The sequence below is a fragment of the Austrofundulus limnaeus genome, unplaced genomic scaffold, assembly GCF_001266775.1.
Source record: "Austrofundulus limnaeus strain Quisiro unplaced genomic scaffold, Austrofundulus_limnaeus-1.0 Scaffold336, whole genome shotgun sequence".
In the NCBI taxonomy this organism is placed as follows: domain Eukaryota; kingdom Metazoa; phylum Chordata; class Actinopteri; order Cyprinodontiformes; family Rivulidae; genus Austrofundulus; species Austrofundulus limnaeus.
In genome coordinates this window covers 370189-382688 of record NW_013952738.1, presented here as the reverse complement: position 1 = coordinate 382688, position 12500 = coordinate 370189, and the positions used below count along the sequence as shown (strand labels likewise).

Below are 12500 nucleotides of genomic sequence, written 5' to 3'. Positions count from 1 at the left end.
TTTTACCCAGAATGCACAGCAGCAAACAGCTCCTCCCAGCTGTCAGCACGGTGGTGGAGGGCTGATGGTTTGGGCTCCTTGCRGTCACCGATTGGACCAAAGGGTTCTAGAGAGAGTTTGGRCCAAACTGGGTCCAACAGAACAGAAACAAGGTGCTGCGAGTGGTGGGACCAGAAACCAACGATGGAAAGAAGAGTGGGCCAAAACCCCTCCACAACCACGTGATGGGCCGATAAAACCACAAAGAGTTCTGCTGGATCAGGGTCTGGACTGGTTGGTTTTAAACTCGCAAGAGTCTGTGGCTTTTTGTCCAYTTGAGGTTGGATCAGAACCAGGTTWTATTTATTATGTAGTCGTATATAAAACCCTACAGCTGAAACAGGCGGGACTTTTTGTTTTCTTCATGGCTGTAGTTCATGTGAGATTACTGGTGTATTTTTGATTAAATATAATAAATTATGGCCGAATGAATGGTTGGCTGTAAAAAAATATTTTGAAACTAAAGTACTGCCACTGTAAAATGTACACGATAGTATATTTGAATATGAAATAAAAGAGGACTTGTTTATGAAATGATCTGCCTCTGATTATTTTTTTCCATGTAGCTTTTAGAATTTTCATTTTTTAATGGGATAAAATAAAAAAGGGATTTGCTCTAAAAATATGACTATTTCAGAAAAATCTTACAGCCAGAAAACAGTGGATGTGTTTTTACATAAAGCGAGTCCTCCATGTTGAAGTTCAGACTGGAGCATCTGGAGCGTCGGCCGCTCTCAGTTGATTTTGGAGTCTGCCGGGCAGCAGGAGTGTGAGGTGATGCTGAGCAGAGCAGCACTCACTTTGTTGTTTTAATGGAGGGGGTTGGTCCAGCAGGAAGGGCTTTGTGGAACAATAGGCCCAGTGTGGAGCCCCACACGTTACCCCTCTGCCTGCCAGAAGCCTCCAAGCAAGGCTCTTTAAATAGAAAACTACCTCTTCTTTATTTGGTGGGGTTGGACGGGGCTGGGGGGGCTTTAATGTCCCCCAAATGCTTGCAAACATCAGCATATTGTTTATGTTGTTGGACTGCCCGACAGTGGAATTTTGCTGGTGACATAGTGGCAAAAAAAGAGCTAAAAATTAAACCACATTTGGGGCCAACTTGGCTGGAACGGGGGAACGGGTAAAACGGCGCTGTAATGATTTCCTGCAGCCATCTGGAAGTGTTTTACACCTTTTAGATTGCCTTGGAACACTTCAGCTTGTCTCGTTTTGTTTTTTGTTTTTTTTTTCGAGCCGACAATCCCCCTACCCCTAAACCAAGAATGGAAAAAAAAATTGCCATCRAATTAAAAAAAATAATAAACTGAGAAACTCTGCTTTCCGAAAGTAACAATTTATTTCCCTTGGGTGCAAATCATTAAAATGTCAAGCAACAGCAGCTTCTGGGAGATTTGTCCCAGATGTGTTGATTAGCTGGAATGCCTCTGCTCTGCAGACCGCGGCTCAAAAATAGCAACCAGACATGTCAAAAATATCTCCTGACATGAAAATGAGCAGATGCATTCATTTTTTGTCACTGCGGATCGTTTTCTTTGTCTCCCTGCTGCAATTTACCCACTGATAAACACGAAAAATAAAACAAATGTTCCAATCTAGTGAATTATAAACCAAACTTAACGAAATTATTCTGGTTATTTCAAACAGCTTCCAAATTATTTACAGTAAAATACAGCTGGATTTTTAATAATAACTTGTTTAAATTAATTTACTTTCGTAGAAGAAACAGTGCGCGTCAAATTAAAGTTCATATTAAAGGAGCAGCGTGTGACAACTACTGCCATCTAGTGGTCGAGCTACAGACAGCAGCCATCTTAAATTTCATTCAAACAAAATCTTTCAGTAAAATGCGTCAATATTGGTGAMTTAATCCAACATTTCACAAGAAAACAATGAATTCAGGTCTTCAATGACAATTTCTATCTAAAGACTGTTTTATTCTGTTTCTGGCTAGTCCAATTTTACTAAATATATGTGAATACCCTGATGCATCTCAGTAATCCAGGTAAAAAATCAAAAGGAAAAAAATTGTATAGGTCYTCTGGACGGGTTCTTCTCTAATGAAACGTATCGTCTCTCCTCCAAGAGACTTCTTCAGTCTGAGAGTTTCAGGCAAAATTCAGGATTTTAAGTCCTGCCTCCAGGTGACTGATACTCACATCACATGGCTATCGTTCACCCTAATTACTACCTATTGTTAACAGAGGGTGGAGTGATACTGCCAATGACAGCGCTGTAGGAGGGGGACAGCTGAAAACGGAGGCCTCCACCTCTGTTTAATGACGGACGGTCTTTCTTTACAAAAATGKCTTCTTTTACTCCTCTCTCAAACCAACGTTCCTCTCTATCAAGAATGAGAACATCCTCATCTCTGAAAGAGTGACCGCTGGCCTGCAAATGAGTGAAAACTACAGAGTTCTGGCCATTAGATGTAGCTCGTCTGTGTTGGGACATTCTTTTGAACAGTGGTTGCTTTGTTTCCCCGATGTATAACTGGTCGCAGTCCTCCTGGCACTTATATGTGAATAGTTGTATAGTAATATGAAGCAATATACAGATTTTCTTTAAAATAAATAATGTAAATGGCTTCATTTTTTTTTACTTCGTTAGTGGAACCAAATGAAATCCCGGTCCGGGGACCTTTCTGGGTAGAGTTTGCATGTTCTCTCCGTGCATGCGTGGGTTCTCTCCGGGTACTCCGGCTTCCTCCCACAGACCAAAAACATGACTGTTAGGTTAATTGATAACTCTAAATTGTCCCTTGGTGTGAGTGARAGAGTGAATGGTTGTTTGTCTCGTTTGTCTCTATGTGTGGCCCTGTGATGGACTTGCGACCTGTCCAGGGTGTACCCCGCCCCTCGCACTGTGACTGCTGGATATGGGCACCAGTGACCCACGCAACCCTGAAAAGGAAGAAGCGTGTACAGAAAATGGATGGATGGATAGTGGAACCAGTTTAGTTCAGTAAATTCAACAATTTATTTCTTAGAGTGTGTAAAAGTACTTTTACGTTCCTGATTTTTGTGAACAATTTTGACAGTTTTAAGTACTTTTCTGATCAGCGAAATTTATTTTTTATCTGTCATTTTCTGTTGAGATATTTTACTTTTACTTAGTTATTTTTTCAGGTACTTTATAAACTTCTGTTGCCAGGGCTTTTAGGCTTTATGAAATGATAAACATGATTCCTCCATTTTAAAATGTATATCGCTTCATAGTATCAATAAAAACTCCAACAGTTTGTCGTCTTCATCAGATTCTTAGTACTCTACGTGACAATAAGAACTCGATCCAGAATAAATGATTTATTCCAAGATAATCAAAATAAACGATGAATATGTGACTCATCAAGTCAAACTGAGAATAAAATCAGATTTGGTCAAAATGAGCTCAGAACATTTTCAGATTTCTGCTTTTTCCAGCTACATTTTGACGCCTGGATCATCCTGACACCACGAGCAGACCCAGAGATGTTTGTCTTCAGGATAACCTCTATTTGTTCTGAATCCTTTTTCAGGATGTTCTAACGAGTTATTTTAAAGCGGAAACCTTGAATAATATTTGAACACTGAGATTTTGCAGCTGGGAAATAAATAAAAGCTTTGCTAACTCGCAGGGAAAATTAAAAACAAATTTCTGTTCAAAGTCATGTTTTTTTTGTAAATACGGCTAAAAAAAACCTTCAAAGAAATTTTTTAAGATTATATTTCAGATATTTTATTCAACAAACAGATAAATGTTGTTTTTATTCATGTATAATACGATCATCATTTTTTGAGATTAAAAAGAATAAAAAAATCTAATCAATAACCCATGTATAATACTACCCCCCCCCCCAATTTTATGGATGATTTTTAGGGTTAAATTTCTAGTATTATACATGAATAAATACAGTAGATCAAATATTTATTCATTATATTTTTCACGAGTTTTAACCAATGTGTTAGCTGTCTCTGTTTAATATATCCAAAGTAAAACAGTTTATTTAAAGCTTTTGTTCCATATTTCATGACTTTGTCTGTTTTTAATCTCATTATGAATAAAAACAATGTTTTCCAGTCTCCAAACGTCTGACAGGAGAGCCTGTGTTTGAGTAAAATTAAACTCTCAGTATAAAAACACAAGAAGCAGCTGAACACGTGCTCTGTAATCAGATTCAGACTGTTATCTCAGAAAACACCAGTTAAAGATCAAAAATCTCCACGTAAACGAAGCAAATCTGCTCTGATTTGAACAGTTAAACGCTGAGTCGGCATTTCAGCTCAGATATTTACTCGTTATTAACTTGTGCGTTGAAACTGATTTGTGAGCCGCTGAGTCCTCGTTGATGTCTTCACCTTGTTTTTTTTTTTTATTTCTCTTATTTGACAGGAAACTGAAGCTGGAGAAGGAGCTGGCAGGAATGCTGTGGAGGATTCGTTGGGAGGACCTTCAGTTCGAAAGCCCGAATAAATACCACAAACGAGCCGGCAGCCGGCTGACCCTCTCTCAGGTAAACCTCGTTCAGCGATACAAAATGTAGAAATGTTTCGTCTCATTCAGTCGCTGGAAGTCTTCATTCATGTGGGATTAATCATCAGTGCTGTAAAATTAGGCCCTCCAGGAATCTGCAGTGATAATTGGATCTGTCTGAWTTCAGAGCTCCACTTGTTTATGTTGACATGTAGCTGGTTGTTGTTGTTGTTTTATTAGAAATGAACAAGCTGCAGCCCTGAGAGGGTTTCTCATCCTCTGAGGGTTTTCACATTCCTGAAAGCCCCTCCAGCGGTTTGCTGAAGGTGGCGGGGCTTCCAGCAGCAGACGTGTATTAAAGCCATGATTAAAATAATCTCTGGTCTGGGCCTCGCTCCCTGCAGTCAGCTGGATAATGCCACCTCGAGTTCTTCCAGTATCGGGTTCCGTTCGTCTGGAGGCTTCGGATTCCTCCCACATGTACGAGAAAAAAAATCACGCACCTCTTTTGAGCCCGCTTCTTGCGGCGGCGTATGAAAACTCAGCGTTTTTAAATTTTTTTTGCCATGCGTCGCCAACATTCTAGTTTTTAGAGACCAACAGAAAACGTGTCGTTTCCAGTTGCAGCGAAGTGAAAACGGCTGACCTAAACTTCCTAACAGATGCCTTTTCTTCTCGCTTTCTGCTTTTCCATCTTCTCAGAGAGGCTCCAGCTACGGCTCCCTGATAACTGCCCATGGAAAATATCAACTGTTTGCAAAAACCGGCTATTTTAAGGTAAGGCTTAGTGAGTTCTGACATTTTCAACTCCTGCACACTCCTTTCCCGCCCACACAGACACACGAGCACAGAGAAAGCCGGAGAGCTGGAGAGGCGAGAGGAAGAAAATGTGTGGGCGAATTTAGGTAGCTGCTTTTTAATGCGAGCTGCAGAATGCGTCGTTTATTTTATTTATTTATTTATTTATTTATTTCTCCACTCTTCCTTTCTCTGCTACTAAACTCCCGTCTCATAGTCTAGACGTTGCCGTCAAATTGTTGCTGCTAATTCATCTGTGAGGAAACTTGACAAAAACGGGGTCGCTCCAATTGAAACCATTTAAAATAGCATTTTTTTTTGTATAAACTGCAGATCCGACAGTCCAGAGGTGACTGGATCCAGAGTACAAATGCAGTTATGTAACTGTGAAAACCTGCTGTGAAACGGGCCTTTCATTCTGCAGCGACACACAAACTGTCAAACATCCCAGCTCCAAACTCACAAGTTAAACCTGCAGATAGAATCCAAGTTGCTCATAAATTACAACCAGGCTATGTTTTAACCAGAGGGTCGCAGCTGTGGCTCGAAGAAATTACATGCTTTGTTTGTAGCAAACAACACAAACAGTCTCCCTCTGCAGAAGGAAAACAGGCTCCAAACCTACCTGTAGGTTTAACTCTCCTTCCTGAGCGCTTCTCCTCTTTGTCTCTTCTTCTTTGTGCTTTTTATAGCGGTGACGCTCTTGTTATTTCCTCGTCTCTCTATTGAAACGGTTTTTTCTCGTGATGCACGCAGGGGAATCTGGTGGCCATCAAGCACGTCAACAAGAAGAGGATTGAGCTGACGCGGCAGGTTCTGATGGAACTCAAACATGTGAGTGTCGAGTTTTGGTTTTGTCGTATTTATCAGGCCTGTCACGGTAACAAATTTTGCTGGACGATAAACGGTCTCAGAAATTATCGCGATAAACGATAATATTGTTCGGAGACCATTTTAAAGTAATATAATGAAACCTCCCCCATTCCCACTCTGCTTACGGCCCAATTTATTTATGCGTCTTCCTCTGGCACAAAATAATTTCAGCCGGTAACCCCAATGTCGCTTACAAAATTTACAGAAGTTTCCAAAATTTACATCAAGTTACAGACGAACCGTTTGTGGTGTTTGTGAGAACAACAGCTGCTGAAGCTGTAACATCACTACCCAGCTCCTCTATCCAAGCTAACTTGTTCTTTATGTCTCTTTCTCTGGCATAAAATAATTGCAGCCAGTAAATTTACGGAAGTTTACAAAGTTTACGTAAAGTTACAGACAAGTAGTGGGGTCTGTTACAACAACTGCTGAAGTTGTAACATCACTATCCAAGCTGGCATAATTTATTCATGTCTTCCTCTGGCTTCATTAAATAAATGCGGTCACCCACACGCGGTGCTTTCAAAGTTTACAGAATTTTTTACGTGTTTTTTGCGAGTTTGTGATAACGGCTGCTGTAACATCACTACCCAACTCCTCTAAGCAGGCATAACTAATTTTTTATATGTCTTCCTCTGGTTTTTATAAAATAATTGTGGTCAACCACACTGCTTACTAAGTTTACGAAATTTTACGAAATTTACGTAGTGTAAAAAAAAATCTTTGCAAACCCAAGGTTCGGCCTGGTGCCCTGAGGAGGTCCTGAGGTTTTGCCAGCTAAAAGAAGGTGTTACTAAACCGTAAATTCTCCTCTAGCTAAATACCTGTTTGTCATGCTACAGAGGTTAGCGACCATCATGCACCTGGAAAACACCTGACGCCAGAGTTCACTCCTCCCTACGCTAAGGAGTAGAAAAGAGGGAGACACAACAAAAACAAAGAAACAGGCAAATGAAAYTGATCAACCTCATTTTAAGTTATTGTGCGATTAATGTATTTATTGATTATCACGACAGGCTCAATATTTATTTACGTTTGCTTTTTTTAGCTTTTCCTGCTCATAAGAAGACGTGGTCTGATTATCTGAGTCTTATAAAAAACAGAAGATAAATAAGCAAACCTGATTGGGTTTTGTCTAGATCTGGATGTTTTTTCTGGCTCGGTCCGAGAGCGAACGTGTCTGTCACCGTGTTTTACGTGAGGACTGGATGTCGGTTTCTTGTTAACATCTTATCGGGGGCGCTGCAGGATGTCGCCTGCTTCTCATAGTGAGCTGAACATTCATAAGCTGCTTTRATATCAGCAGCTGCACAGTCTGATATAAAGTCTCCCTGGCTGGGTGATAAGGGAGGAAAAAATATCTTAACCTAATGTGGTTTGGTGATGGAAACTCACTGTAGCACAAGGAAAAAGCCATAAGTTGGAAATTACACTGGCAGACATAAACAAGACTTTTGGTCATTTTCTGTTACTTATAGCCGATCGCTCTCTCGACTTTAATTTTCGGTCTCAGCAGTGAGTTTCGGGTCATTTGGAGCTGCAGATCTGTGGCTGTTCGGCCAGTCGGCGGGCTCAGGGGGAGAGAAGCTGCTGTCTGAGCTGGCAGCTTCTGAGATACCCCGGGGGCCTGATCGCCTGTCAAACCTCAGCTCACAGCGAAGCCAACCAGATGGGGGGACGAGGGGTGTGAGTGGGGGGGGGACAGGCCTGCCAGTGGAAACTTAACCACTTGTCTCCCAGAGTGCAGCAGGGGATGTTATGTAGGCCAAAGGGTAGGCTAACAACATGGAGGAGCTGGTACCGCTCTGTTTCATGTGCTGTCACTCCCTGTGACGAAAAAAAAAGATGSATTCTCCTGGAGCTAAAGAAAACTCACTTCCTGTAAAGATCCAGTGTGAACGCTGAGTGCTTCGCAGAAGAAACTCAAACTGAGTCGTTACAGCTGCAAGCAGCAAAACACTAACTAAAAGCTAAAAGTGTCAAAAATGAGCTAAAAACCTAAATGTAGCACGGGGTTAGCTAAAAGCTAAATATATAAGTGTGTAGTTAAAAGCTAAATGTAGCATAAGATTAGCTAGAAGTATCAAAACATTAGTTAAAACCAAAAGGTAGCATCGGGTTAGATAAAAGCTAAAAGTATCAAAAGTGAGCTAAAAGCTAAATGTAACATGACATTAAACATTAGCTAAAACTGTTAGATAAAAGCTAAACGTATAAGTGTGTAGCTAAAAGCTAAATGTAGCATGAGATTAGCTAAAAGTATCAAAACGTTAGCTAAAACCAAAAGGTAGCATGGGGTTAGATAAGTGTGTAGCTAAAAGCTAAATGTAGCATGAGATTAGCTAAAAGTATCAAAACGTTAGCTAAAACCAAAAGGTAGCATGGGGTTAGATAAGTGTGTAGCTAAAAGCTAAATGTAGCATGAGATTAGCTAAAAGTATCAAAACGTTAGCTAAAACCAAAAGGTAGCATGGGGTTAGATAAGTGTGTAGCTAAAAGCCCCCGAAAACCCAAAATGGTAGATAAAGGTAAACCGTARCAAAAGACTAATTGAAAGAAAATGTAGCAAAATGCTAGTTAAAACCAGTAAAAATTAAAATTAGCAAAGATTCAGCTAAAAGTTCAAAGTAACAAAATGCTAACTAAAACGGCAACATGGAAACTAAAACCTAGTAGTTGCAAAATGTATATAAAAAACTAACTAAAAGTAGCAATGTGCTAGAAAAACATAGTAAACATTTAGCTAAAATGGTGTAAGGTTTGCTAAAAGTATCATAATAGCAACTACAAGCGAAAAGTATCAAAAAGGACAACATAAAGTTAAAAGTGACAAAATGCTAGCTAAAACAGCAGACCCACATAGTATCTAAAAGCATAGTATCTAAAATCTAAATTCTAGCTAAACTAGCACAATGGCAGCTGAAACATGAAAGTTGCAAAAGATTGACTAAAAGCAAAAAATACCAAAAGGCTAGCTAAAATCTAAAAGTAGCAAGACTAAAAGCTAAATAGTAACACAGCTAAAAGCTAAAAAAAAAAGTAAAACAACATCTAAAAGCTAAAAAAATACCAAAAGGCTAGCTAAAATCTAAAAGTAGCAAGACTAAAAGCTAAATAGTAACACAGCTAAAAGCTAAAAAAAAAAGTAAAACAACATCTAAAAGCTAAAAAAATACCAAAAGGCTAGCTAAAATCTAAAAATGTCAGAAAGCAAGGTAAAAACAGCTAAAAAGACAACTAAAAATTAAGTTACAAAATGTTAGCTATAACAGCAATGAGTTCACTAAACCCCAAGGCTAGCTAAACTTGTAAAAGCGTAGCTGAAACCTGAAATTTGCAGAATTCTTGTTAAAAGCTAAAAGTAGTTAAATAACTAGAAGCTAAAATTAGCTAAAGGTCAGCTAAAATAACTAAAAGTAGAAAATGCTTGCTGAAAGCAGCAAAATGTTAGCTCAATCAAGAAATATCTAGAAGCTAAAAGACCAGCAGYTAACCAAGGATAAGTAAACATAGCAGCACAGTAGCTAAAAGTTAGTAGCTTCTGAAAATAAAAACAGAGGCAGTAGCTGAAGCAGATCTCAACATTCACTGAGAGTTTTTGTAGTTTTTATTTATATTCTTGCAGCGTTTGTACCAGCTGAAATGAAAGTAAGAGGATTTTCCAGCATGTTTCTGCTAAAGAAAATTTCACACTTTCTCATGAAACAAATCCACCAGAAAATATCTCTTAACCTCAAACATCTGCACTGCCAGTCTTTTTTTTGTTCCAAACGGTTTGTGTTTCTGCACTTTAAAACTGGGTCTTTATTCCTGATTAGTTCTCCTGCTGAGAGGTTTTGCTCCTCCTGTTCGCTCCGTCCTGCTTTACAGAAAATAAATAAACGAAAATTAAAAATCCTCCTCAGCACAGTGGCTCATTCATGTCCTCGGAGGGTAATTCAGGCATTACGCGCTCGTGTGTCAACTGTGAGCAGGAACGCCAGTCAACACGTGGAAAAAGGAGGGCGCGAGCGGAGCCGACTGCAAACAGGCTGGATGTGAAACGCTGGTGCATAAACGAACCGTCAGTCCTCTTTGTCCTCTGTTTCCATGGAGTTTGGAAAGACTCACAGTTGCCGTGTTGTTTGTTTGTGTGGTTATTTTCAGATGAGAGACGTTCAGTTCAACCACCTCACCAGGTTCATCGGGGCCTGCATCGACCCGCCCAACATCTGCATCGTAACGGAGTACTGCCCCCGGGGCAGCCTGCAGGTAACGTCTGCGGCTCAGACAATGTCATCGCCAGACCTCTGTCACTGTAACAGATTTATTTAAATGTTTTCACACTTGTTCACCTTTGACCTGAGCTGAACACCTCTATCAACGGGGCTTTTCATCAGCCCGTCTACATCTAAACAAATATTTTTAAATATCTGGATTCTTGGCAAAGGCTGAGATTTTGAAAAATTCAGAATTTTACTAAACAAGTTGGAAACTGTTGGTAAGATTTGACCTCGGACACTGTCTGTGTGCCGAAAAGTTAATTTTTGAGAGGAAACTGGAACCATGTTAGGTAAAAATTTAAGCATGCTCAGAATGTTCTGCCTTTATTTTCTTATTTTACTTAAATATCAAAACGAGGATTAAGTCAAAGTGGAATAATGGATGTTGGTTAAAACTGTTGTCTGTGCTTAAGGGCCGAACAACAGTTCAGATTACCCACCCTTCTTGGAGTCCTTAGAGGGGGTACTGGAGGGTGCCCCTCCTGGGGACTCCCTTGTTCTGCTGGGGGACTTCAACGCTCACGTGGGCAATGGCAGTGAGACCTGGAGGGGCGTGGTTGGGAGGAACGCCCCCCCCCCGATCTGAACTTGAATGGTGTTCTGTTGTTGGACTTCTGTGCTTGTCACGGATTGTCCATCACAAACACCATGTTCAGGCATAAGGGTGTCCATATGTGCACTTGGCACCAGGACACCCTAGGCTGCAGTTCGATGATCGATTTTGTYGTCAATTCATCGGATCTGCAGCCGTATGTCTTGGACACTCGGGTGAAGAGAGGTGCGGAGCTGTCCACAGACCACTACCTGGTGGTGAGTTGGCTCCGGTGGTGGGGGAGGAAGCCGGTCAGACCTGGCAGGCCCAAACGTGTAGTGAKGGTCTGCTGGGAACGTCTGGCGGAGTCCCCTCTGAGACGGAGCTTCAACTCCCATCTCCGGCAGAAATTCGAACACGTTCTGGGGGAGGYGGGGGACATTGAGTCTGAATGGACCATGTTCCGTACCTCCATTGGTGAGGCGGCTTATCGGAGCTGCGGCCGCAAGGTTGTTGGTGCCTGTTGCGGCGGCAACCCTCGAACCCGTTGGTGGAYACCTTCAGTGAGGGATGCTGTCAAGCTGAAGAAGGAGTCCTATCGGGCCTTTTTGGCCTAGGGGACTCCAGAAGCAGCTGATGGGTACCGGCGGGCGAAGCGGCATGCAGCTCGGGTGATCACTGAGGCAAAAACCCGGGCATGGGAGGAGTTTGGAGAGGCCATGGAGAAAGACTTCCACATGGCTTCGAGGCGATTCTGGTCCACCATCCGGCGTTTCAGGAGAGGGAAGCAGTGCAGCACCAACACTGTTTATAGTGGGGATGGTGTGCTGCTGGCCGGTGGGCGGAATACTTCGAAGACCTCCTCAATCCCACCAACATGCCTTCTGTTGAGGAAGCTGAGCCTGGGGACTTTGGGTTGGGCTCTCCGATCTCTGGGGACAAGGTCGCTGAGGTGATCAAAAAGCTCCTCAGTGGCAGGGCCCCGGGGGTGGATGAGATCCGCCSGGAGTTCCTTAAGGCTCTGGATGTTGTAGGGTTGTGTTGGCTYACGCGACTCTGCAATATCGCATGGATATCGGGGGCAGTCCCCCTGGATTGGCAGACTGGGGTGGTGGTCCCCCTGTTTAAAAAGGGGGACCGGAGGGTGTGCTCCAATTATAGGGGGGTCACACACTTAAGCCTCCCTGGTAAGGHCTATTCAGGGGTCCTGGAGAGGAGGGTCCGTCAGATAGTCGAACCTCGGATTCAGGAAGAGCAGTGTGGTTTTCGTCCTGGTCGTGGAACACTGGACCAGCTCTTCACCCTCAGCAGGGTCCTGGAGGGTACATGGGAGTTCGCCCAACCAGTCTACATGTGTTTTGTGGACTTGGAGAAGCCGTTCGACCGTGTCCCAAGGGGGGCCTTGTGGGGGGTTCTCCGGGAGTATGGGGTACCGGGCCATTTGATACGGGCTGTCAGGAGTCTGGTCCGCATTGCCGGCAGTAAGTTGGGCTCGTTTCCGGTAAGAGTTGGACTCCGTCAAGGCTGCCCTTTGTCACCGATTC

The 12500-nt window shown here is 42.1% G+C and overlaps 1 protein-coding gene and 1 long non-coding RNA gene across 2 annotated transcripts in view; one reads left to right on the top strand and one right to left on the bottom strand.

The window, feature by feature from the left end:
- The window catches only part of LOC106527640 (uncharacterized), a 49886-nt gene that overhangs the window by 4903 nt on the left and 32483 nt on the right, over positions 1-12500 (bottom strand). The window lies entirely within an intron of this gene.
- npr2 (natriuretic peptide receptor 2) overlaps positions 1-12500 on the top strand; it is a gene marked incomplete at its 5' end in the record, with an annotated part of 59203 nt that overhangs the window by 21561 nt on the left and 25142 nt on the right. Inside the window, 4 exon segments of the mRNA XM_014022571.1 lie at positions 4411-4531; positions 5194-5268; positions 6046-6123; positions 10309-10413. Of these exon segments, the coding sequence (XP_013878025.1) occupies positions 4411-4531; positions 5194-5268; positions 6046-6123; positions 10309-10413 (379 nt within the window).